The following is a 26,973-nucleotide window of genomic DNA, read 5'->3' on the forward strand; positions in this document are numbered from 1 at the left end:
CAGCCACACACCAATTCAAAAGCGCTGTCCAAAGCCAGGCGACTTACAGGAGCTGGGCAATCATCAGAATCAACCAACCTTTGAAGTGCTGTGAATATATACGCAATATAAAACGTGCTGCTGCATTATGTTACACTGGCTGAAACGCCCAAAGGCATCTTTGCAAAATGGTCTTTTGGGAAAATGGGAAATGACCATATCGGTGGTTTTGAATGTTTTAGACCATTACCTACAAATTGTGTATACTTCCCGTTACAGCTCAAGATGGTTAATCCATCACGTGGGGGGGGGGGGAAATGTCAGCTTTTTAAAGCTGGTGCTGCAAGCAGGGACTAAAAACTCCCCTTACAGTAGTGGCGATTCCAGCTGCTAAAAAAAGCACTACTGAGTCAATGTTGGAAAACCCAAATAGGTCTTCTCGCTTCTGTACAGCAAATAGCTTAGCTTAAAGGTCCCATGTTGCAAAAAGTGAAATTGCCATGTCTTTTTATTTATTTATTATAAAGCAGGTTGAGGCGCCATAGAAATACTGTACATTTCAAAAAGGCTCAATCCACAGAGAATTGTAGAATACACAGCCCGTATTCAGAAACGGTGCCTTTAAACGAGCCGTCAGGACCGCCGTACGCTTGTGATGTCACAACTAGGGCTGCGACAGTATCGTCGTTTTCTCCTCACCGCGGTGAAAGTGACAAAAATGTTGGGGGAAAAGCTTCAAAAACCATTGAGAAAAGTGACAAAGACGACAAAAAAAAAGTGACAAAAACCCATCAGGAAAAGCGACAAAAGTGTCGAAAAAGACGACCAAAACGTTTCCATTTTAAATCTTGACCCAGAAAAACAAAGTTTCCTGGCCGACGGGAAGACAACACAAGGGGTTAAGCTTTGACAAAAAGAAGAAGAAGAAGCTGGATTTGTTCTCTGTGATGGATTACACATTTCCACGCAAGTTTCAAGTCTATGCAAGTTGGTTGATATTGTACAAACACGAACAGACACTAATGGCTGCCTGGAAGGTAGACAGATCAATCTTTTAAGACTCGCTGTATGGAAAGTGGAAAGAAAATATGCAGCGTTAATGTACGTTAATGTGCTAAAGCAAAGCACAAACTGGCTGTTTGGTTCTTTAGAATGGAAATTGGGGGGGAAACGACCAACCTGAGGTTTGCATGGTCTTCACTTCAGCAGACTGTCAGTCTCCCAGCACTCAGTGACCGATAGCTGTGCCTGAAGGAAGGACAAAGCCCAAATCAATACCCCGTCTAAAAACACAGGGAGAAACTTGACACAGATCATGCAATGTCTACAGGAAAAAGATATGCTCATGCAACTCAAGCTCTTGTTTTTGGATAACTTTGTACAGGCAGAACCTTTTTAAATATTACTGTAAGCAACCTTTACACAGCAAATTAAAAAAAAGTAACAGCGGCACAACTGTACAGAAGATATTGACATAGATTTGGCTTTGTTCATTTTAGCAAGAGTTGCATTAACACTACTCTAATAGATTTTGTTAGAACACAGAACAGTTAATTTTGTTACATAAAATCCACTACTGTATGATATTGGAAGTTACGTTTTTCTTACTTTTGAGTTGATTCTTTTTTGTTGTTGTTGCCATGACTGCAATAATATATTTTAAGAAACTGTACGTATTTACCAGCAAGTTTATGTCAATTGATAAACACACTACGAGAATTAAACATTTAGGGTTAGGTTTACCTTTACAGTGGAGTTGTCTAGGTTATAACCATCCTCTCCATTGCACTGCCATTACTCTGTACTAAAAGTAGCCATCGCGCCAGCGTCATTCATGACAATGAAGCCTAGACCTGAATGGTGGTTTGAATTCAGTTAATTTTCAGCTATGAAAGCAATTCTCATTAACGCTTACGACCACAGGTAAGAGGATTGAAAAAGTCTTATACATACCCAGGCATTCAATGCTTTAGAACTCTATACACATTAGGAAGCTATCCAGGTTATTTTAGAGGTCTTACCTCTGGGTCCTTTTTAAAAAGTATAGAAAGAGAGAGAAAGAATAAGTTGTGCTCTTTTGATAATCAATCAAGACATCATTTAGTAGGGTTAAAGTCTCCAGACGTCAATACATTCATTTTGATTTAAAAAGGCGGTTTTGAATGAGAAACAAAATGAAAACCCCTAACATCTGACTGCTGAAGGGTCGTTTAAAAAAGGCCATTTCAGAATTTGACTAGGACAGGAAACAAATAAAGCAAGTTAAGTTTCATAAAAAAAACAAACTAAGCTTTATTGACAAACTGCTGCAAAACATCTTTTGGACAGATTTAGTTACCTATTTAGGCAAGCTTACACATGTAGCATAATGCATTTTTTTTAATGGAGAGGGTACAGATACTAGTGGCAGAATAAGTACAGTTAGGATGTTTTAAAATATGTACAAGAGTTCGGATTGAGCTGCAGGATCCCTTCTCTGTAGAAAGAGAAGACCCATGTGGAGATTTGTGTCCCAATCCTTCTTTGTGTACTTTGGGCATGCACTTTATAGAGAATCAGATCACAAAATGAAGACCTGGACTGTGGGGTTTTTTTTTGTTTTTTTTTTAGTACAACACGATCTCTCGGCCGTGTTCTCGTTTAAACAAACATTTTGTCTTCAGAGTCTTAAAATTAATTTTTAAACATGTGTGACAAATTGAGGATATGAGGACAGTCCATCTCAACAGTGTCTATTAGGGCTATATTTCAAAACTCTAAGTACAATGACAAATATTGCTTGCCTAAGTCTAAATGAACAACGTTTTAGAACTATTTAAAAAACAAACCATCATCAAGAATGAATTGTTCCGATTCCATTAACATTGATTCTTTAACCTTCACTTAATTTAGGATTGTTTTTTTGGGTCTATATTACATAATTGAAATTTTAAAAAGGTCTTTTATTTGGCTATATTTACAGAATTTTGAAATGTAGCCTAAATGGGAATCTGCAACTGACCCTCGACAGATTCTTTGTATTTAAAAAACAATTAAAATGGACTCCTTAGACAAGTGGATAATGAACCCCTAATTCCACTAGAAATGACTACTCCCAAACAGTTTTTAAAAAAAATTAAAGATCAACAATGCAAAAAAAGCCAGAGGGGAGTATAAAGGGTCAGAGAAAAATATACAGCAAAATAAATAAAAACTCAAATGAAAAAGAACAACAAAAAAAAAAAAAAAAAAAAAGGACACCAACGTCTCCTCTCTAACCCATCTAAAAGCCGCTTTGGTTGGTTGGTTGGTGGGTTGGTTGGTTGGTGGGTTGGTTGGAGGGAATGGTGGCTGGTTGGTTGGTGTGACAAAGTAGGGGTGGGGAGGGGAGTTCGCGGTCAAATCTCAAAAACCAGTTCCGATTTTCAGTTCCCAATTTGCTCTCTCATATAAAGTCCAGTGTAGGAAAAGACCAAACCAGAGACAAAACAGACAATTACTTTTGTCGGGCTGCTTAAAGCGAGAGCTGCCGTGGTAGACAGGCGACAGGTAGTCAGGGCGACGCGTTAAGGGCGGCGAGTCCGCTTCAGTACTGTCGGTACGGGTGCTCCCGGTAAGGCGTCTTGGCACCTCTGGAGGGGGGAGGGGCCTTCCCTGAAGCTGTTCGCTGGGTCCCATTCCAGTCATCCTGGCCTGGAGAGAACACAACGAAATAAAAACCCATGTTCAAACAAACACGTTGGAATAACATGAAACCGAAACATGAATCACCCGATACGACTAAAACAGGGGCCGTCTTATAGCGCTACGTGGTGTCAAAACCTCATTGGGGTACCTTTCAAAGTTAACAGTTATTGGCTTTAACTTTGAAATCTAACGTCATCTAACGGTCATGCTGGCTGGTGATCTATAAAGTCAATTTTAAAGGAGACTCATCATGCTCATTTTCAGGTTCATCCTTGTATTTTGGGTTTCTACTAGAACATGTTAACATGCTTTAATATTTCAAAAAACACACTGGTACTGCGTGTCTAACTATACCTGTGTTCGCCCTCTGTCTGAAACGCTGCGTTTTAGCACAGGTCTCGTTAAGCCCCCTCCCTCGCCTAATCTGCTCTGATTGGCTTGTGAGAAATATATGGTGCACCTTTGCAAAGGTAGGTGCTCAAGCAGTGGGGGGAGATGGTGACAGAGCACATCACGTCATACTCTGAAAACCACTTAACTTACAGAACTTCTTTACCATGTTGGTAGTGCATCCCACCACACGGCAGCTTTTTTGCTAGCAGACGGAATTGACGAGGAGGCACCTTCTCGCAATACAAGTCAACGGAGAGCGGAGAGCTGGTTTTCCCCCCTCCGGTGGGGGCGGGACTTACAAACTAAATGCGCTCCGTCTCTGTACTCAGATAGGGGGCGGAAGATTCTAATGAGCCTGCATGTGACATAAGACGTGGGGGACAAATCTGAATGGCTTGTTGAAACCCATGTTTTCTGATCCAGGCTGCCCACAAAAAAAAAAAAAAAAATGACCGGCTGTCTTATTTCACAGTTTGTGGGTTAGTAGGCACTCATGACACCCACATGTATGTGCACAAGCACTGACTTTTTTTTTTCATGATATGCGCCCCCCCTTTTAAGTCCTGCTCCAATCAGTCATACATTTGACATTATACAAATCAAACAAACAAACAATCAATAACAGAAAATGTCTTCATACCACCATGTAGGTGCCTACTACAGGACGTTTGTTTGTTTTTTGGTCATATTTACAGTGGGGCAAAAAAGTATTTAGTCAGCCACCAATTGTGCAAGTTCTCCCATTTAAAAAGATGAGAGAGGCCTGTAATTTTCATCATAGGTACACTTCAACTATGAGAGACAAAATGAGGGGAAAAAAAATCCAGAAAATCACATTGTAGGATTTTTAATGAATTTATTTGCAAATTATGGTGGAAAATAAGTATTTGGTCAATAACAAAAGTTCATCTCAATACTTTGTTATATACCCTTTGTTGGCAATGACACAGACGTTTTCTGTAAGTCTTCACAAGGTTTTCACACACTGTTGCTGGTATTTTGGCTCATTCCTCCATGCAGATCTCCTCTAGAGCAGTGATGTTTTGGGGCTGTCGCTGGGCAACACAGACTTTCAACTCCCTCCAAAGATTTTCTATGGGGTTGAGATCTGGAGACTGGCTAGGCCACTCCAGGACCTTGAAATGCTTCTTTTGAAGCCACTCCTTCGTTGCCCAGGCGGTGTGTTTGGGATCATTGTCATGCTGAAAGACCCAGCCACGTTTCATCTTCAATGCCCTTGCTGATGGAAGGAGGTTTTCACTCAAAATCTCATGATACATGGCCCCATTCATTCTTTCCTTTACACAGATCAGTCGTCCTGGTCCCTTTTGCAGAGACAGCCCCAAAGCATGATGTTTCTACCCCCATGCTTCACAGTAGGTATGGTGTTCTTTGGATGCAACTCAGCATTCTTTCTCCTCCAAACACGACGAGTTGAGTTTTTACCAAAAAGTTCTATTTTGGTTTCATCTGACCATATGACATTCTCCCAATCCTCTTCTGGATCATCCAAATGCTCTCTAGCAAACTCTAGACGGACCTGGACATGTAATGGCTTAAGCAGGGGGAGACATGTGGCACTGCAGGATTTGAGTCCCTGGCGGCATAGTGTGTTACTGATGGTAGCCTTTGTTACTTTGGTCCCAGCTCTCTGCAGGTCATTCACTAGGTCCCCCCGTGTGGTTCTGGGATTTTTGCTCACCGTTCTTGTGATCATTTTGATCCCACGGGGTGAGATCTTGCATGGAGCCCCGGATCGAGGGAGATTATTAGTGGTCTTGTATGTCTTCCATTTTCTTATAATTTTTCCCACAGTTGATTTCTTCACACCAAGCTGCTTACCTATTGCAGATTCAGTCTTCCCAGCCTGGTGCAGGTCTACAATTTTGTTTCTGGTGTCCTTTGACAGCTCTTTGGTCTTGGCCATAGTGGAGTTTGGAGTGTGACTGTTTGAGGTTGTGGACAGGTGTCTTTTATACTGATAACAAGTTCAAACAGGTGCCATTAATACAGGTAACGAGTGGAGGACAGAGGAGCCTCTTAAAGAAGAAGTTACAGGTCTGTGAGAGCCAGAAATCTTGCTTGTTTGTAGGTGACCAAATACTTATTTTCCAGAGGAATTTGCAAATAAATTCATTAAAAATCCTACAATGTGATTTTCTGGATTTTTTTTTTTTTTTCTCATTTTGTCTCTCATAGTTGAAGTGTACCTATGATGACAATTACAGGCCTCTCTCATCTTTTTAAGTGGGAGAACTTGCACAATTGGTGGCTGACTAAATACTATTTTTTACATGCACACTTTTTTCTTTCATTTTTTATTCAAAGAGTACAAACTGGGTCACCTTTGTTGACAGTGAATAAAGTTTTCCCTTACCATATGACTCGTAGGACTCTGTGGTCTCTCCGTGTCCGTAGTCATAGTATTCTGGCTCTCTGGTGGTCAAAAACAGAGAGAGAGAAGAAGAAAAATCACTTTTAATCTTTGAAACAACATTAAGTAGCTGCTGACTGTAATGTCTCGGGGGATGATAGTTGGCTTCCGTGAATATGACCAAAGCTTGGCTCTCTTACATGGAACATCTTAGTCCCGGCTGGTTCTCTTAAATAACACCGCCATCCAAACCACGAAACATGAAGTACCAGCAGCGCTGAATTTGTGCAGAGTGGATAAAAAAAAAAAATCCAAATCCAGTGAAACTAGCAAACTAGGCAGTGTGTGTGTGTGCACTTTCAGTGAGAAGCAGGTGAAAACCAAAGAGACGTCTGATTCACTCACGCCTGCGGCTGACTGTAATAGCTGTCGTATGACTCGTAGGCCGTGTCTGTGTAGCTCTCATCGTAGCCCTGGAGAGGGAAGGAAACACAGTGAGATTTAGGGAGAGGCTTGTTCATGAATCATGAATATCAAGATGTCTCCAAAGTACCACACTTGTGCTAAAGCAGACACATCCCCCTTATGTCTTTGAGCATCCAAAAATCACTTGTTTCTCTGTTGACGGAAGAGCAATTCAAAGCCAACAGAGTGCCAAGAACAATCTCATTCAGAGGCGGCAACCGGTCTCGACAGGAAAACTCATCGTTTGGCTGTTACACTACTTATTCCTCATCTCATTTCTTATGTCCGCCTTATCCATATTAAAGTTCAAAGATATATTTTACTTGTTTGTATAATACAAAGCAATAATAATCATATTCATACATGTACATACATACATACGTTGAGGACATCCACCACATATGAACTAAATGGACGAATTAAAACTACACTCCACTTGTTCGGTTACTTACATATTCCTCGTAGCTCTCATCGGCTGCAGCGGGGGTGTGCTGGTGGGGGGGCGGATGCGCCATCCTCTGGGGGGGTCCGGCAGCCGGGGGCCTGGCGCGGGGTGCCGAGGCTCCCCTGGCCGGTGCTGCCGGGGGTCCTCCTCGGCCTGCGGGGACGCCCCTCACTGCGCCACCTCTGGCTGGGCCGCCTCGAGCCACCCCTCCCCTGGCAGGAGCGCCGCGAGGAGGCATTCCCCGACCCCTGCAGGAGAGAACACCGACTTAATATTGTGCTCTTCGACTTGCAGGAATAGTTCCAAACAGACAGCTTTGTCGAGACAGTTTGGGCTTCAGATAGCTTTTACACAGGGGCCATAACGACAAATCGTGTCCCTCTATGAACATGCACACACGCATTGTTGGCATCACAAACACTAGGGGTGGGAATCACCAGAGGCCTCACGATACGATATCACCACAATACTTATGTCACGATACAATATTATTGCAATTTTAAACATATTGCAATCTATTGCAATCTATTACCTTTTTTCCAACTTGAAATTTTTCCCAATTTCAAACAATGTTCCCAAAAGAAAACTTTGTCAACATCCGTTTTATCTAAAGAGATACATTTCTCCGTTTGTTCATCTCACTTCAATTTTATTGCTGCAAAATGGGATTGTCAAGCAGACAAACTGACCAACACATACATAATAAAAGATCGATACTTGGCATCTGTGTATCGATACAGTATTGCCACGGAACTATATTGCGATACTATGCTGTATCCCTTAACAAATACGGTCGGTCAGTGAAGGCGCAGTCTACCGTTGCCCGGTAACGTACTTGTATGACAGAGTGCACGGACCAAAGCATTGTGACTAGCAAGCACTTTCTTACCGCTGTTGCCGTACAGTATCGTCCTTGAACATGCGCTGCAGAAGCAAGCATTGATTGGCTAGAACTCGTTTCATTGGTAGGTGGAAGTTCGATGATTGGTTAAACCCAGCGCATCAAAAACAAATCCCATGTGGACTTATTTACTTTTCTAAAAATAGTCATACGCCAGAAATCGGGCACCAGGCGCGAGTACTTTAAGCCCTGCGTTAGTTAGAGCTGCGTTCCTCTCCTATGATTGGTAGGTGAAATCAATTGACTCACATATTAAACCGCATGCAAGTTTGTTTGTTTTTTTCCCCTCACGGCTGCACGCCGGAGATCCGGCACGGTGCCGGAATACTTTAAGCCCTGCGTCCTTGCCAAGAGTGAGCCGAGAAGATCAATACCATTCATTCATGTCTCTACGCTAAATGTGAAGCTGCATCAGTTAGCAGCCAGTTAGCTTAGCATAAAGACTAGACCCAGTTACAAAAGGTAACAAAATCATGCATGTCTTTTGCTTGAATAAATTGTTATTAATGAGCTTTTAAAAAAAAAAAAAAAAAAAAAAAAAGTGCTGGACAGGATTTTGTTACTTTTAGACAGAGCCAGGCAAGCAGTTTTTAGTCTTTATGCTAAGCTGAGCACCTACTGGCTCCAAATACATTATTAACTGTACTGACATGCAAGTGGTGTTGAGCTTCTCATTTAAAAAGGAACACGCCGACTTATTGGGACTTTAGCTTATTCACCGTAACCCCCAGAGTTAGATAAGTCCATACATACATACTACTTCTGCTACTTGGGCGGAGTGATATGCTTGCAGCACCTGAGAAGCCCCGAGCAGAGTAGCAATGCTTCGCCTTTCTGAGAATATAGTTCCCAGTTTATATACGGTTAGAAGATGGCTGTGTCTCATGTGACCTTGTTATTTGTACACGCTGTGACTATACAAATCACAACATGTAAATAGGAACATGTTGGCGGTATTTTGTCACTTATTCAGAGCAGTAGGCTAGTTGGAACCGATTACCTTCAGGATCCGTGCTAGGCTAAGCTACCGGTGGAGCCGTCGGACAACGTTACAACACGCACGGAGGTGAGAAGGGTATGTATGGATTTATCTAACTCTGGGGGTTACGGTGAATAAGCTAAAGTCCCAATAAGTCGGCGTGTTCCTTTAACTCGCAGCAAGAAAGCAAATAATGCCAAAATGTCAAGCTTGCGTGCGTGCATCTCCACACCTGTGTGCTCCACCAGGGGGGACTCCGCGGCCCCTGACCGGAGGGCCCCCTCGGCCTCTGGCTCCGTGCTCCTGGCCTCCATTCAGGTAGCCCATCTCCATGAACTGCTCTTGGCAGATATCATCCATCATATCCTACACACACAGAAAAGAAGAGAGAGGGTGAGAAGCAAGATAATGTGAACACGCACAAATGAAAAGCAAAAAGAGAAGAAAAGGAGACAGTGTGGAAGAGCGAGCGATGAATAAAAAGAGCGAAACACAATTACAGAGCTGCTCACAACACGGCATCCCCCTAATGGCTAACAGAAAGAGCGGAAGAAAAAGTCTCGGTGCCAGTGACTCAGAGTGTTAAAGAGAAAGGGGTGGGCGAGGGGGGGCATGGATGTGGGAGGTTGGAAAGCATCCATCCACACCTATGTGTCTCTCCGTCATGCACAAGATGTAAATCACTCCTCGCTGCGCTCCCTGACAAGTCTGGTGTGACCGCATCTACGGTTGCTCTATTTCATCCCCAAAAACAACACACTGGGATGGATTAGCGAAGCTGCCTGCCCACAGATACAATCCACCGCCTCTCTTCGGGGAGCAATCGCAAGGGCTGCACTGTGACCCAATCAATTCTTTTTCATAAATCAGCCCCTGGAATAGTGATCGAGCTCTAATGACGGCCGGTACTACAGTATGCAGCGCAGACGGCGGATTTCAAATGTATCTGCAGCAAAAGCAGACAAAATGCAAGCCGCTCGAGCGATTCTAAATTCATCTCAGGCAATAGAGCCGTGTGACCGCAGCCGCATCTAACCAGCAAGCGAGGTGACGCGTCTTCGCCCATCGAGGTGTTCGGATCAACGAGGCATCTTTAGACATGGCGTTCTATAGAAAAGATCAAAACAAAGTGTCAGCGTTGAGAAATAAAGGGATCTTTCACACATGGGATCAAGGCTCTGCTTTCGAATTTACATAGGCAGACATGCAGGTATGCGTGTGTGAAAAAAAGATGAGGAAGAACAAAAAGAGTCAAAGCCGTCTGGAATACCAGAGTACAGGCAATACATAAAACATTGCACCAACAAATCACATCCACCCAGTTTCTGACAACATGATGCATTTATTCAAATGTGGCCCGGGTTCCAAACGAAGGCCGTCAAGCCTGACAGATTACGGCCGTGAATTGTAGCGGCAGGTTCCGCAGGGGACGGCTTTTTACATTACACGGCAATACCCGACATCACTACTGGTTCAACCGGCCCATTCATCTCGCTTTTGATCCAAATTAAATCTCTCTTCTATAGCACCCTGCACACTAATTAAAAAATGTGGGCATCTATTGGCCTGCTTTGGCACGCTCCACCGTTAGAGCAATGTGGGCTTCAGCCGCGCTCGACAGCAGACTGGGTTGGCCCGTGCTCAAGAATCTCTCAGCATAAAACGGATAAAAAGGAAGCGTAGGCAGCGCCCGGGTGAAGTCAACCACATATCTGTCTGGGAGCCGTTCATCTCCAAGCTGACTCTCCTCACTCCCTGAAGAATGAGACTGGGGTACAGACACAGGGATGGACAGACAGCCCTGTGGAGGGCTGGCCCTGCCGACACAGTGAAAGCGACCCGATTCCTCCTCTTAAACGGAGTGCTAATTACGTTACTTGTGACTCGCTTGAACCTTTTGTGAAAGGCACGCCGTCAGTCAATTACACAACAACACTTCGGGCTGTTTTACACCCAATTTCAGCTTCTTAATTGTGACAATTTGGCGTTTTTCTTTTTTTATTCAATCGTTTTCAAGGTTGAGGCTGTTGATCAGACAAAAACAAGCCATTGGAAAACATCAACTTTGGTATTTATTTTTTTTTTAATACACTACACACGACAGCGAGCACGATCGGTCCGCGTACAGTCGGGGCAAAAAACCTTATTTGACAGAAATCTATATGCATTTGCCTGTTATTTCTGACAATTTGATGAACAAAAATGTTGATTACGCTCGATTAAGTGAAACCCCAATCAACAAAACTGCTTCAAAAAAAATATGAGTATTTGAATACCACCGTTAAAATCACCGGGCGAGTCCGACACAGCCTGACTGGACGGTAGATAAGCGCTACAGTTCGAGTTTATGTTCTGCTTTTCAACTGTTTGGTAAATTGCTATTAAAAACACAGTCGGAAGAGGATTTGAATTGCTATTTCTTTCTCTCCCTTCTTATCATTTTGGCACCGATTTTCCTTTGGGGCTGGCTAAAACCTCTTTCGGGGGCGCCAGAAATTCCTCTATGCAGGAAAACCCTGAATCAGCAGGTTAATTACTGGCAATACATAATTGTCAGATGCAGCTCTCAGAACGTCAACACAGGCGAGTCGATAGACAACAACAACAAGTCACAAAGCACGCCAAAACAGCAAAGTCCGACTCACGGGAAACAGGAACTTCTTGACCTCCTCCATGGCGTGCGCCATGCGCAGGTAGGCCTCTGGCACGGGGGCAAACACCTCGATGAAGACGTGCAGCTCCATAGACAAGTGGGCGTACTTGGGCTCGCCGCCTTTCCTCAGCCCCTCCTCCTGAAACAAGGGCAACATCACCGAAAGTGTCAGGGAGTCCGAGAGAGCACACAAGCCCAGCTCCAAAATTAAATGAATTATGCAAGAGGCAAATCGCATTTCATCTGCCTCAGAGGGGCGTCGAGCATAGGTGGGGTATTCCCTTCATATAGCTGAATAATGACAAAGTGGTAGATAACAGGTTTACAGGGATATAGTGAAGATTCCTGGAACAGATGTGTGCAGGGCGTGAATGCCCTTGGTTTTACGTGTACGTGTTCACCCGAGCAATCCTGCCAGCCTGACATCCCTCTCAAGTACAGGCCAGATGTGTTATGGCTTCAGGTACCCTTCTCACAGGTGTGTAACACCAGATGTGTGTGTGTGTGTGTGTGTGTGTGTTACCTTGGATTTGTCTCTCATGGATCCTTTGCCCAGCACAGAGATCTTGGCTCCGGTCTCTTCCTGCAGACGTTTGATTGTGTTGCCCTGAGGTCCCAGGATCTTCCCCACGAAATTGAACTGAGGGCAAAACAAAGCAGAACACAATTAGCCTGACAGTCAAAAGCAGAGGCGAGTTTAGTACCAAGAGAGTGAAGGAGCAATCACTGTCAGGGGGTCTTGCTGCGCATGCCGCTGCAGCCTTAAGTAGTAGATTTACCAGAGAAGGTCGATACGAGCCCCCCCCCCCCCACGAGGGCTGTAACACCGTCAGCTACCGTTCACTGCAATCATCCAAGCACTGAGCGACTAACTCGTGATCAAAACCTGCACTCTTTACCTCCTCAATCCTTGGAAACAAAAGAAATGACCGTGTGTGTGTGTGTGTGTGTGTGTGTGTGTGTGTGTGTGTGTGTGTGTGTGTGTGTGTGTGTGTGTACTGTACGATGTGTCCTACAATTAGCGGTCATTGACAAACACATTTGGCAAAGAGTTGCCCCCGAGGACGCAGTTGTAAAAACAGCTTTTTGTAATCTGAAACCACTCATTAGCTTCGTCAACCCTGACACAGCGGATTGATGTACAGCCTTTAAAAAATAAAAAATAGAAGAAAAAAAAAGACGTTTCTGGCAAACTAATACAGGCTTTATTGAGATCAGAAGGCTGTCTTACCCCACAGACCGGCAGACTCCTACATCATATTGATCTGATGCTTGAGATGGGGCAGCATCTATACATCTTATCCTTATTACGTTTTTAAAAAAGGCGTCAAGGTATGTGTCAAAACTTTTTTTTTTATTTATTTATTTATTTTTTAAACGGCAAAGCTGAATCTGAAAAGTCACACAACAGGCTTTAGACAGCCGCCGTATAAAAACGTAGGCGACTCAAACTGCTGCAAGTACATTCAACAACATGCAAATGAAGCATTACGCAATGTGTTCTGCCAGTTTATATACTAGGGCTGGGCGATATGGAGAAAATCAAATATCACGATATTTTTGACCAAATACCTCGATATCGATGCCGCAACGATATTGTAGTGTTGACTATTGGTGCTTTCACAAAATATGATAAATAATCATCGGTAATGAAGATATAATGACTACGTGGGTGAAGGTAAATAATAGAACAGCTACAACAGTCTGGTAAGTTCAGAAAATGACATCACTTTACTGTAATGCAGCCTTTAAAACCAGGAAAAGACAACACTTATGCCATATTACGATATCTAGTCTCATATCACGATATCGATATAATATCGGCATCTTGCCCAGCTCTGTTATATACCCTCGCATGCGTTCAACACCATGAGCCATCATTCTAAAGTCAATGTCGCCACATGTGTGAGCCAGATAGAGTTTGCACTGACATGGATGAATACACCCGAGGTTGCATGATAAAGCCAAGTAAGATGTCACTCTGAACGGAAACGAATGTGCGGAAGATCCAATCTTGCCATTATGAATTACACTGCATTACAGAGCTATCCTAACCAAAGTAATATTAACATTTTCATCCTTTTATGGTATTTTAAACACATGCCAGTATCGGCTGTAATTATACTCTGGAGCTTAGAGATCGGGGTTGAGAGGAGTAATTTGAGACTCCCAAGTAACCCCATGGCTTTGTGTAATTGAAACTCAGCTGCAGGATGAATTAAATCAAGAGGGGGTTCACGGTGGAGGAAGACAAAAAGGCAGAGGACAGAAGAAGAAGGGGGGGGAGAGAGAGAGAGAGAGAGAGAGAGAGAGAGACAAAGGCATAGAAAGCTCACCTTCGGGTACTGTTTGACAGGTATGAGCACCCGTTCCTTGAGTTTGATGTTCTTTGTTGTGAAAAGGTCCAGGTATGCGTCTGCCTCCTTTTTAGTCTCGCCTTTCTGGATTCTATCAATTTCTACAAGGGGAGAGAGGTATGGTTTCAGGCAGTGTTCACGCAATCAAACAGACTTCCAGCACAGCTCAGTTATGACGAGGATTTATGTGCACTTCACATTATTAGGCAAGCGTTGATGTAGAGGTGTGCAGGTCATACAACGTCTCAGTGTCTAGGTTCAAACTTGCCAAGAACTACTTTTTTTAGACACACACACCTTACATGTAAGTTGTTTCAACTGCATTTCTACGCATCCCAATCAGGGTTCAAAATCAGTACCATCTACTAGCCAAATGCTGGTAGGTTTGCTTCACTCACCTCCAAAAAAAACAAAGGTAATCTATTTATAATATATTCCAGATGAATACAAGACGATGAAAGAGTATATGTTGTATGTTCATTTAGCACACTTTTGTGATATTGCCAGCACCCTGAATAGAGCTGAAACGGTTGATTAATCAGTTAAGTGGCAACTACTTTGACAATCAATTCATCATTTCAGACATTTTTCAAGCCAGGCTGCAAACAGTCTCTCCTAAGCTTCTCTGATGTGAGATTGTTTTGCTTTTTTTCCCAGCATTCTATCATTGGAAATTGAATATCTTTGGGTTTTGGACTGCTGATCTGATCAAAAAAAGACACATGAAGAAATCACCGTGGGCTCTGTGAACTTGTGATGATTTCCTAAACTAAGGAAATGATTGATCAATTTGAAAAAAATAATAAAATAAAATAAAAATAGTGTTAATAATCCTAAACTTCCAAATCACAACTTGAAAACATACAGCCATCAGCTCTTCTCTCCTACACCTTCTGTTACCTCTTCCATGTGACACAGCACCTACTAGTCTCCAGCACCTACTAGTCTCCAGCACCTACTAGTCTCCAGCACCTACTAGTCTCCAGCACCTACTAGTCTCCAGCACAGCACTCTTCATCTCAAACCACCTCCTCACTCCTGGCCATGACAACTGCTGAGCATGCCATGTGCAAACATGTCAGCTACACCGCAGTCTACCAGCTGCAGATTGGTAGCAGATCTATGTCAAACTGTGGCAACCTACAGCACACACAATGACACACACTTTGTCTTTCTGGATCATTCTCACTTTCAATTCCAGAGATGCAGACTAGATCATGCGCATCCTGTTAAGACAAAGAGACCATCTTAACCATATATCCTTCCCATAGGTACCTGAGATACTTGACTGGAGCAGCATATAATAACCAGCTTGCAGAAAATCGCTCTTAATCTCTGGGAGAGCAGTCCTCCAGTTGATCTATAGCACTCATCCAGCTTATGATGTCCTTATTATGCTTTGTGTACATTTTCATTTTCTATAGCATCACTGTAAAACTCCTGTTAAAAGATTTTTGGTAGCCTACTCAGTAGTGACTTTATGGCTATATTGTCCCACACTATCATTACATTATTTAGCCTACTTATGTAATATTCTTTGACATCTGTAGGGCCGCTGTACCTTTAAAAAAATGTAATGTTACAGATGATAATAGGATAAGACATGTTTTCAGTGCTAGATGTCGACCACAGGGAAATATATTATACCAGAGGCAGTCTTTTCGAGTGTCCCCTCTCCAGCACAGCTACAAGACAGCAGCTCCGGAGCTGCAGTCTCTTGCTCAAGGACACTTCAGCAGTGGCCGACAGACAGCGGTACTTGAAGGTCCCGGAGACTGCTAAGACACTGCCTCTCGGCCGCTTCTCGGCTTTAAAGTAGCGATGTGAACCCCAGTCACAGATACTGACGCACATTTATAGGCTGCCTGACAATGACATCAACAGGGACTCGAAGACGACAGCAAAATCCCTTTAGCTGGAAGAGTCAAGTTTAGACTCGGCGCGAGCCCGGACAGTACTGAAGAAAAGAGATTCAATGCGTCGCATCTGCACGAGAGAAAGCGTTCTGCATCGAGATGGATATTTGAAAGTGTGTCTCCCCTCTGTGTTGCTGTAGCTTTAGGCCATTTACAATCCCAGACACTAATTCTAATTAGCTATCATCTAAATTAAAACAAAAGCGCGCGCGCACACACACACACACACACACACACACACACACAGTTATCACTGTTATTGTAGCAGGTGACGAGCAGCTCACGTCTCCTCAGCAAACACATGGCAATCACAGCTTGGAGGTGTGCGTTGACGGGTGATATGGTGCCCTCTCTTAAACCTCAAACATAAACCACATTCTGAAAGACAAAACAGACACCCCATGTCAGGACTTTACCTGCGTTTAAAAGTTTCATGGCGTGCGTGAACGACGAGTCCAGGCTGTCCTTCTCCGCCAGCAGCTCGGGGAGATATTTATCGTCGTTCTCCATTTTGAGTTTAGGTCGGGGAGTCAGTCAGTTTTGGTGCAACAAAAAAAGCGTGAAAAAAGCCCAACAATGATAGAAGAAAAAAAAAAAAGTAGTCCAGTTATGTAACTACGGAGTGCCGCGTATCCTCTGTGCAGACGGCGCTTTGCATGTGTCTTCCGGGCTACTTGTCGTTTCCCAACTGGCTTTATCCCTTCCTTTCAACAGCACTGACTGGATGGGAATGGGAGAACAAAAACGGTGAGAGACGGGTATAGTGCGCCTACTCAAGCCGGCGGAAGTGAGCTCAGAAGGACGTAGTGAGGCGCCGCCTACTGTTTGCTATGTTAATACGCGCCGCCTCCAGTAACGATAATCCCACAATTAAATATACATAAAAAATCCCACAATTAGATCAGTAGCCTACTGGTATGGGTGTGTCCGCTGTACGGTGTGGTAGGCTACCGTTGTGATAAAAAAGAAGGTCTAGACTACAAAGGTATTGAGGTGTCCGACTGCTGGGTTCACTCAAATAGGAATTTATTTCAATGATATTCATATTTAAAGGTGTATGTGAAGGCTATATTTCAGAGCCGGATGTGCTCAAGTGAATTGATTAATGATGATCGTATGGTAATTTGGTGCTACTATTACTAAGAAGTTATAGCTATACTGTGATGTATGCAGTGTTTTCTAGAATGAGAGGGATCAAGGCATATTGGCCTACAGATTAAACATGGATTACTGGTTATGGTTAACTGAAAGGGAATGTAGATTATTTATCTTTTTTAAATTATTTGTATGGATCATCAAGAAATAAGATTGTTTGGAAACTGGGATAGATAGATAGATAGATAGATAGATAGATAGATAGATAGATAGATAGAAAATACAGTTAGTTAAATACATGTAAAGCCATACATACTAGACAATAAAATAAAACAATTCTGAGAATACAAATTAAATTACAGACTAGGACTGCATTCCAAATCTAACATGTATTGAATTGTTATGTACTGCAGTATAATACATTTTCATATCAAATGTAGATTAATTGTTGGGATAATGATGGATGATGACACATCTTCAGTGTTTAATTTGTTACTGTAATATCATTTCAGTTCAGACAGTGTGCCCTGAAGATGTGGCACTTCCATTCCAGGCTCTCTACTGCCCCTTAGTGACAGTGCTGATCATAACAAAAGAGTGTGTCTCTGAAACTGCTGCTGATGAAACTGGGTTTGCTGTCTAATCCCCTGTTTTCTTTTCTATCGATTCAAAAACACGTATACGTACAAGTGAAAAGCGCAGTAAGGGGAATGTCTGGGACACAGTAAAGGATTGATTCCTCTGATTCAGATGGTGGTAATGAACCTGTCGCGCCATTAAGTGGAGTACAAGAGGTCGGAGGTTATAGAGCTGGCCTAATGCATATAAAGCCAGCCATTCTTTGTGTTTTGGGTCTTTAAGCATATACAGTAACATGCATCATGTGCAGGCGGATGCTCTTTGAACAAACAGCAAAAACTGCAGGTCATTTGTCGGCCCGCTGCCGGAGTGAAAAACCATTATGATCGACCGCAGCTGTACCCAGGAACGCATCTGCTCAAAACAAATGAAGGCAAAAATTGTCTGCACTAAACACTTGTTGGTGGCCGAAGACCCTCTCTAACTATCAGCGTTCAGCTTGATCTATTTCTGACCGTTACAGTGTTATTAGTGCTGGGGGTTGCAAGGTTGTCCTGACTCCTCTTGTCATTGACAGAATGGATAGCCTGTGAGCTGAATTTCAATTGGCTCATAAAAGGAAGAGTTACTTCTCTTGGCAGGTGGAGGGGTTCCAATCCGATAGCTCGCACTCTTGCCTTCTGCTTATGTGCACGTCCCGTGTCCCCTAACATACAGAGCCACATTCTGGGGTAAATAGGGGCAGATGGAAGGGGGTAAACACTCGGGTAAGGCTTATATAAGCCACTGCTATTCCAGATCTTTGCATCTGACCAGTTTTCATGCCCCAAAGATTCAAAAAAAAAGGCGAGGATTCAGTGCTCCCCTGGAGTTGTATCCTTGTTTGGGCAGAGGAGCCTGGAAACAGCATTATAGAGCATCATGGGACTCTGAAACTCCACTTAAAGTCAAATACAATTCTTAGCAGCTCTTTATGGCAGCTTTCACTTTCTTATCGTAGTCTGTTTTCCTGTCATTTTTGTAGCCTGGTTTTCTGTCACGTCTTGTTTCCTTCTGTTGTGTGATTATCGGTCTTGTTTTACGTTCTGTTTCCTGTTTTATTTTGATAGTCTGTTCTCTGTCTTGTCTTGTCTAGTTTTACTCCCTGTGTTTTCCCGCTCTTTTGATTGCCTGATGTTTTCCACCTGTTTCCCAGCCCTTGTGTCACCTGCCTCTTGTTACCTCGGTACCCTCTGTATTTAGTCTTTGTGTTCCCCTTGTCCTGTGTCAGATCATTGTATGTTGTGTCTGTGTGTCATCTACCCTGTTGGTCTCGGTGTTCCTGATGTTTTGGCTGTTCTTGTTTTTGTTGGATTTTTGCCTGCTGTTCCAGGACACCTTTTGTTTATTGGATTTCATTTAAATAAATCCTTTAGATTACTCTTGTTTCTGCCATCTTGCATTCGGGTCCTACATCCCCTGAAACTCCTGACAGTGGTGCTTTGACCTAAATGCTAACATACTCCTAAAGACAATGGTAAATGCTGATGTTTAGCAGGTGTAATGTTTACCATGTTAGTTGTGTGTGTTTGCATGCTTAAATTCGCTAATTAGCATTAAACACCAAGTACAGCTGAGGCTGATGGGAAGTATAATTTTTTTGCTGGTTGAAACTAAAGGATTGGATACGTTTGACCTGATAATGGTGCTAGATTTAAAAGTTAAGAGGTCACCAAAGTGATTGCAATTCATCCTGAGAGGAACGGGAATGTGTATATCTAATGGCATGGCAATCCATCCAGTGGTGGCTGAGAAATGTTTCTCAAAATCAAAACTGTCAACCTCATAGTGGCGCAAGAGGAAAAGTCACGGGGGTCACCAAAATTATTAGGATCGATCCTCTCGCGTTCGGAGATGCTTCACCGATGCCAGCGCCGATGTGGGATGCATCTCCAGAGCTTCAAACTAATTCTAAAAGTTTAACTTCTGGCTCCTTTTCAGCGCCGTTTGATTCCCCCCCCCCCCGGTGATCAGCTGCAGCTGTCAAGGTTGCTAGGCGACAGGAGCGGCACTTCATGACGCGAGGGTAATGCGTAACCGTCCGTAGACAAGGGGGTAAGTCTCTCTCCACAACCTGTAGCTCCTATGGCGCCATTTTGATGCTAACAAGTCACCACCCGCCATTAGCATTCCATTGACTGTCATTCATTTTGACGTCACTTTGACAGCGAATAACTTTTGAAGCGTTTAAAGACTTTATTTGTCCATTGTTTATTTCTAAAGAAACACGACAATGTATAAAAGGCTCCATTACCTTGTATCTCACATTATGGCTCCATAGCAGATGTTTTTGTAAAAATAGGCTAACGATTGTGTCATAACCAAGTGACTTACTGTCGCATATAGAGGAATTACCGTACAGTACAGGAGAAGCTCGCAGGCAGTTTCGACTTACATTAGCTGTTTAAGTTTAATTACTAATGTTAACTAGCATTTTAGTTAGCAATAATTAGCCTGTGTCCATGTTATCTCCTTTACATATAGGCCTACCTACGCCTTTCTCTTGGCACAGCTACCAGAAGACTTACAAATTTCAGACAGGTTGCTCACGTCACATCCACGTCTTCAAGCTCAGTTGGAGGCTGCTCAGTAACGCTTGGCCGTCACCGGAAAAGTGCTTCTAATATCCTTCACTGGTCCAGAGCAACGCTATCTGTTGGTCCATTTATTTAACTGTCTATGAGACTAGACTGTCTCATTTCGGAGACGGCTCGGTTCAGCCTTCGTGGGCTTCGAAGGCTGCGGCCTCCGAAGACTGCTGCCCCTGAATTGGGACACAGCTCTGGAATCGCCCCTGGATGATAAAAGGCTTCCGTCCCTATAGTCTACAGTATTTCTTAAGTCGACAATAGTAAATAGAAAATGAAATTGTTGGAGGGATAAATTAAAGGAGAATGGGAATGTGTAAGCTTTAATCCTTTAGTGCCACACTGTCAGTGGAGGGGTTTCCTGCTCCTGGCAAGAAAGACAGCAAGTGAGAGAGATAGCTGGGTTCAGTCTGAGGGTCACGCTCAGTTGAGCATCGCTACAAGGCCAGAGAAACCGTTTTCCCCCTGTGAAAGCTTTCAGAACTGTCACACCTGCTTAGGTCTGTAACACCGCCCTACTCCCCCCTCCGCTTCCTCCATCTCCACCTCTTCACACCCTGCCTCCCTCTCCCTCACCACCCACCCACCACAGAAAACAAGCTCTCCCTCCACCCCATCCCCCCCATCCTGTCACTCTGTCCCTGTCATGCACACAAGGTGATTATATGTTGATAACCAATGTCTCCACGGAGGCATCTGAAGAAGCACTATAACATAAAAAAGAATGAAACCCTGCCAATGTGTATACATTTTCATAAATGGTTTGCATTTTGGTTAAGCTCTTGTGTTTGTAAAATGACCTGACTATATGTGGAGTCTTGTTCCACCACTCGAAGACTCTTGACGTTCTAGGAAAAGCCATTACTGAGGGCACTTACATATTCTGCTGGTATTGCAAAAACAGGGGAAGAAGAAAAAAAAAATGGCACAGACCCGGCAGCCAAAAACTTTAATTTATCCGCTTTACAAACCGGAGGGCAAAAAAACATGGCAGGTGAAATCACGTATTTTGCTTCAATAAATAAGTAATGTGACATTTCAGGTTGTGACAGAGCTGAGAGCAATTGAGGAAAAAAAGTAATAGCTCATTTTAGTGTGAGAAAATATACCTTGTTCCCTAATAACTCTGCTCCTGTTAGTCATTTATGCTGAAATGTGGACACCATTATTCCACCCTTCTGTGCATATTCCTCTGAAATATAGAATAAAGCACAATGACACCAATATGAACAAGCACTTGGAAGAAGTGAAAAAATCCCTAACTGTAACCGCGTAAGTAGTCTATTTCCATGACGTTCCTCTTCCGGGATTGCTCCGTTGCGTCAGAAATTCCGCCGGATGTCCCTCTTTTCGGTCTGATGTCGTCACCTTCCTCTTTCTTCGTGTTGGCATTCTAAACTCCGGTGGATTTATGAAGACTGTGGTTAACTGCTCCTCAGATCTCCGCAGGGTAAATCCAGACAGCTAGCTAGACTATCTGTCCAATCTGAGGTTTCTGTTGCACGACTAAAACAACCTTTGAACGTACACGTTCCACCAAAACAAGTTCCTTCCCGAGGCTATTTTGCAGAGGCACCGTTGCTTAGTGCCGCCCAAGACGATTGTGATTGGTTTAAAGAAATGCCAATAAACCAGAGCACGTTTTTCTCCCATCCCGGAATGCTGTGTGGACTATCCAGACCCTCCTCCGCAGCGCTGTGGAGGAAGGTCTGGCAAAGCGAGACTACCACGCAAGTGAAGAGAACCTAGACACCAAAATCATAAATTTTTCCAGTAGCATTTGCTCAAGTTCTCCATACTAACACATTGGCATATTCTTTATTAATTGTAACAGAAGAGCATTATTCAAACAGCTTAAAGGTCCAATGTGTAGGAATTTCTCCCATCTAGCGTTGAGATCATATATCGCAATCAACTCTCTCGCGCCACGCAGTTCAAAGTACGTATTACAGCTACGGTAGCCTTCACGCTTCAAAAAGACGGTCTCTTGCTCTTTTCAATATCCGTTTTCTTTTTCTGGGCGAAGAAGAAGACTCCTGTTCCTGAAATTTGGATTTTGAATACGTGTGGTCCTCCACGTTTCCTTCTTCAAACTTGCCAGGGGCCGGGAAGCGACGATACCCATTAGCAGCATTAGCAGCACCGCGAAAACGCGAGGAGCAGTATGTCCTGTATGTCCCTTACCGGCTAATGTATTTCAAGATGGCGCATGAATATGGAGCGTATACCCCAGTTCATGTGAATGCAAATGTAAAATGTCAAGCCAAAAGGAATACTTGGAATTGATGGTGGTGGTAAATTTTCATGAAAAAGGACTGTGAACGGGCAACACAGATTTTGAGAATGAACAACTAAACACGTTACACACTGGACCTTTAATGTATCCTCCATTAAAATAGGTATATTTAAAAAGGCATTAATCAATAAAGTCAACGGGCCAGTGAATATTCACTTAAATTTGTTATGAGGATAATATTTGCTAACACTAACTATATCTTTCCATGGCAATAGTTTAGAGATATCTGTCTTAAGACTATTTCTTTGGTAGAAATGAGTTACATTCACAGCAAAGTCTTTGGATTGGGACGTTGTTTCTGGAGGTGTGCATTACTGTTGAATTTTTTAAAAGTAATGTTTCAGTTTTGGGAGCACCACAAACAAACTGCCATTCACCTCCTTTGGGTTGTTTGCAGAAGTCTCATAGATGGATACCTAACAACCCCCAACAAAAATCTATCTGGATGGCAAGGAAGGTAAGAATTTTATCATCGATCAGATTTTTTCTCCGAGTCCTGTTTATTATTATTTGTGTACTTCAGTGTGATTTATGCAATACATGCTTTACACTCGGGGGGGCTTTCCCTCTGTCCTTCACACAGTGATGTAAGTGCTCTACACTCTCCTGCTAAAGATGTACCTACAGTATTGATTTAGGGTGCCCGGTCGCATTCATCGGATCCAAATGAAAAGCCAATAAGGTGTTTATAGATGCATATATATCTTCACACAATGCCCTGTGGCTCATTAAGTTTTTATATCCAGTGTTACCTCTGGGAGATTGCTCAGGTAGCAGTTCCATCCTGGTTCTGTGTCATCAGTAAGCCAACAGTAAAGTGGCTGTGGGAGATGGCTACCCTCTCAGCCAGGGCTGTTGTGCTACACGTAGATTAAGGATTTTATTGGGTTGTAGACACATTTTAACGGGCTGTATGATGGCATATAGTAGTCTATATCTCCCCGTGTGAACACAGTTTTCTTCCATTGATAATGGAGTGGGTCATTGTAGCACTTACAACCCCTATATGTGTATATATTTTTAATGTATATTATAGCCTATTTCAGATTATTCTGATAGCGTATGTTTTTGTGCTTGTGGAAAACCAAGGTCATTCTGGATGGAAATTGGTGTAGCCTGTGATGTTTTCAACCAATTCATTCTCAGTGTTGGATTCATATAACCACTTCAACTAAATTAAACACAATGGATGGATGGATGGATGGATGGATGGATGGATGGAGAAATGCAACAAAAGGTCCCCAGCTGGGTGTTGGGTTTGTGGTTGGTGTCGTAATCCCTAACCCCTAAGCCACCATTTGTAGCATTTAAAAGAAACCTGTTACAAATCACTGTTGAAAAAGAAATCAGCTTTATGATATGACAAGGCCATTAGAGTTTGGTTAAGCTTTTGCACAAAAACAACATTGTTAGGTTAGGTTTAAGGTAAGAGTGTGGTTTGGGTTTGAATAGGGGGCCGTACCCGACTCACAGCCCATTTGATATGACAAACCCACGGTCTCTCTTGCCTGCCTCTCACTCTCTCTCTCTCTCTGCTGAATAGTGTCAGCAAAGCACAAACACTACCAACAACCAATACAGGATTTAGGACTTGGTTTCAGGCTCTAGTAATTAGAAATGCCTTCAAAGGCTGGCTGCAGGTGGAGATCAGAGGCCTTTCTTAGCCGTTAAAGCTCTGTAAAGAAATGTCCCTCTTCACCTGCTTTCTACCTTCAGTGTTATGGGCAGCTCTCTCTCTCTCCGTCCTGTTTTGGGTGTTTTTCCACCTGAGGCCTGTACTACGAAGCGAGATCAACATGTCCTGGATTTCTTTCAGTTACCCGGCTTCACCTAACCTAACACCCGCGGTCCTGCATAAGCTGTGTCACGACGGTGGTTATCAACTAGTTCAGTCAACCCAGGGTTTCCCAATCCAGCGGCGCGGGCGTTCACATAAAAGAGGCGGGGTTTGCACAGCACGACCAGTCGCAAACATCTACCAGAGCCGCATATTTTACATAAGAAGAGGAAATTATAATTCTACATAAATATGAATAACACAGACACGGTTTTGCAGGCAAAACGCAAAACAGTCGCTGCTTCCTAAAACAGGAAGGAAAGCGGGCAAAAAAATAGCCGACGCTGTAGATGTGTAAATCACAACGCTTATTAATATCACCTCCCCCATCAGTCAGGACCAAGATATGACCATAATTACACTTGTGCACTTTCCATAAACTGCCGTTGCTTTAGCCTTTTATTTCAGTTGCACCCCTGGCAGTGGGAAGCCATCGTGAGAGCAAATAAAATATATAAAATTTCATAAATATACACATCAGGGAATGCTAACGGGGTTGTCGGTCTCTAAATGTTTTAACTTTTATGTGCGCACCCCTTTCTCCCTCTCTCGCTCTCTCTCCGCGCACTGAGCTCCGCCTCATCTTCTAAGAACGGTGACGCCGTTATCAATCGAGTATTGATTGGTCAGTAGGTGGTGCTTTTACACCGGTTGATCTCTGATCTCCAACTTAACCTGCTCCCGACCAGGTTAGGCGTTAAGCATAAGTTACCACGGCGATTGAACCCGATCACAAGTGATCCACCTTCGTAGTACAGAAAACCCTGGGTTGAACCTGAAGTTAGCTCGTTAACGCCACATCTCGCTTCGTAGTACAGACCCCCGGAGTGCTGGAGGTGTGTTCAGAGGAAAGTAGGTCAAGGGACGTGGCCGAATCAACACTGCACAGCCGTTCCTCACAGCTGCAGCTCATCTCCAAGATTCATTCCAGCAATACTTAAACCCGGGCTGATCACCTCTTCGGCGCCAGTTCGTTATCTACACCCATGTGGTAACTTGGCTCTGAGTTCTCAGTTTATTCAAGTTGTGTCCGTGTTGTCTTTTGCACCCTAGCTTTTGTCTTTGTTCTCCTGAGCTCATACTTACCCTGCGTTTCCGTCCAGTGACCGCTCAGTCCTGCTGCCTCCTCCGCTGTGCCTACAAGCTTCCAGCCTCACCGTCCAGCCTTATCCTCCACCTGTGGAAACTACTGTGAACTCTTCCCTGCCTGTCCGCCTCGAGTCTCGTACGACCTGGATCCTTCCCCCCTTGGCTCGCCTCGGTACTCGGACCAGCCAGGAGATTCCACACTGTATCTCTGAGTACCATTTTGTTCATTAAAACCTTTACAAACTGCTTTTATTGTCTGTGTGTGAAATCTCTGCGTTCTGGGTCAGTACAAGCCCCTAACATTGAGGGCATTTATAAAATAATACAGCCGTAACTCATTACACATTCAGTTTTTCAACGACTGTAAATGATTTAGCTCACTTCATAGTGCCTGTTCAAAGGCACTATTCTTTAAAGGTAGAAGGGAGAGGAGAGAAATCCTGCCTTAGAGCTTCTTTTCAGGGTTCCCTTTGATCGAGGAGTGTGTGTGTGTGTGCGCATATGTGTTCATGTAAACAGTAAACAAAAACTCTATATTCTCAAGAGCCAAAGATGTGTGATCAAGCACAGCCCTCCGAGGTGTATGTATGAGAGTGTGCGCACGTGTGTCGAAACGTGAACCTCTGTTCTGAGCTAATGACAGACGGAACTTGCAAACGCGAGAATAAAAAGAAAAGTGCCGCCACTGCCGCAGTCACCCAACTTTCCCTGCATCATTACCCATCGCTTTGAATGTTTCGTGCACGCAACGAACGCGGAGAAATGCAATTTATCACCTCTCCGCTCTACATATCGCAAAAAAAAATGATTCATGGCAAATTGTAATTATGTGAAGGAGACATTTTCCTGTTCATTCCCCAAGAACAATATTCATGTTGTGACTCGGCTTCTTGCAGCCATCTTTACTCAAGATGCACATCTGACATTTGGCTCGCTCTCTACACAGCTTTTCACCATCTCAACATTTTAGCATTGTCCCTGTTCCACAGCCATTATGTTGTGTTTATTTTTGCACAGCTGCGCAAAAAGGCTAAAGCTGCGTATGTTAACTGCATGGCTAAACTGTTCAGGCTGTTTTGCGTTCAGCCCGTCGACCGGCCAACCCCACAGCGGAAAATCATGTCACACCGGGGGCCTGTTGCACAAAAGTAGAATGAAGAAATCCAGGATAACTGAAAAAGCGCAGCTTGACTCAGTGTGATCCGCTCATCGCGGCTTAATCGGTTGCACGTTTGCCGAGCCAGGATGAGAAGGTGAAGCTATGTCAAGCCAGGTGTAGATAGCTGGGATAAGTGCACGTCCACGACTTTCTTAAATAGACC

General features: G+C 43.4%; 1 protein-coding gene across 1 annotated transcript; it reads right to left on the reverse strand.

Moving 5' to 3' along the window:
- Positions 1 to 1,339: 1,339 nt before the first annotated feature.
- On the reverse strand, positions 1,340 to 16,879 carry khdrbs1b (KH domain containing, RNA binding, signal transduction associated 1b). Its single transcript, XM_078268115.1, has 9 exons — positions 16,545 to 16,879; positions 14,192 to 14,313; positions 12,379 to 12,495; positions 11,848 to 11,994; positions 9,435 to 9,568; positions 7,330 to 7,570; positions 6,818 to 6,885; positions 6,416 to 6,474; positions 1,340 to 3,651 (listed from the first exon to the last, which is right to left on the reverse strand). The coding sequence occupies exons 1-9, from the start codon at positions 16,636 to 16,638 to the stop codon at positions 3,545 to 3,547; spliced, it is 1,089 nt and encodes a 362-aa protein (XP_078124241.1). The 5' UTR covers positions 16,639 to 16,879; the 3' UTR covers positions 1,340 to 3,544.
- Positions 16,880 to 26,973: the final 10,094 nt, after the last annotated feature.

Source organism: Sander vitreus, chromosome 14 (assembly GCF_031162955.1).
Source record: "Sander vitreus isolate 19-12246 chromosome 14, sanVit1, whole genome shotgun sequence".
Classification (NCBI taxonomy): Eukaryota; Metazoa; Chordata; class Actinopteri; order Perciformes; family Percidae; genus Sander; species Sander vitreus.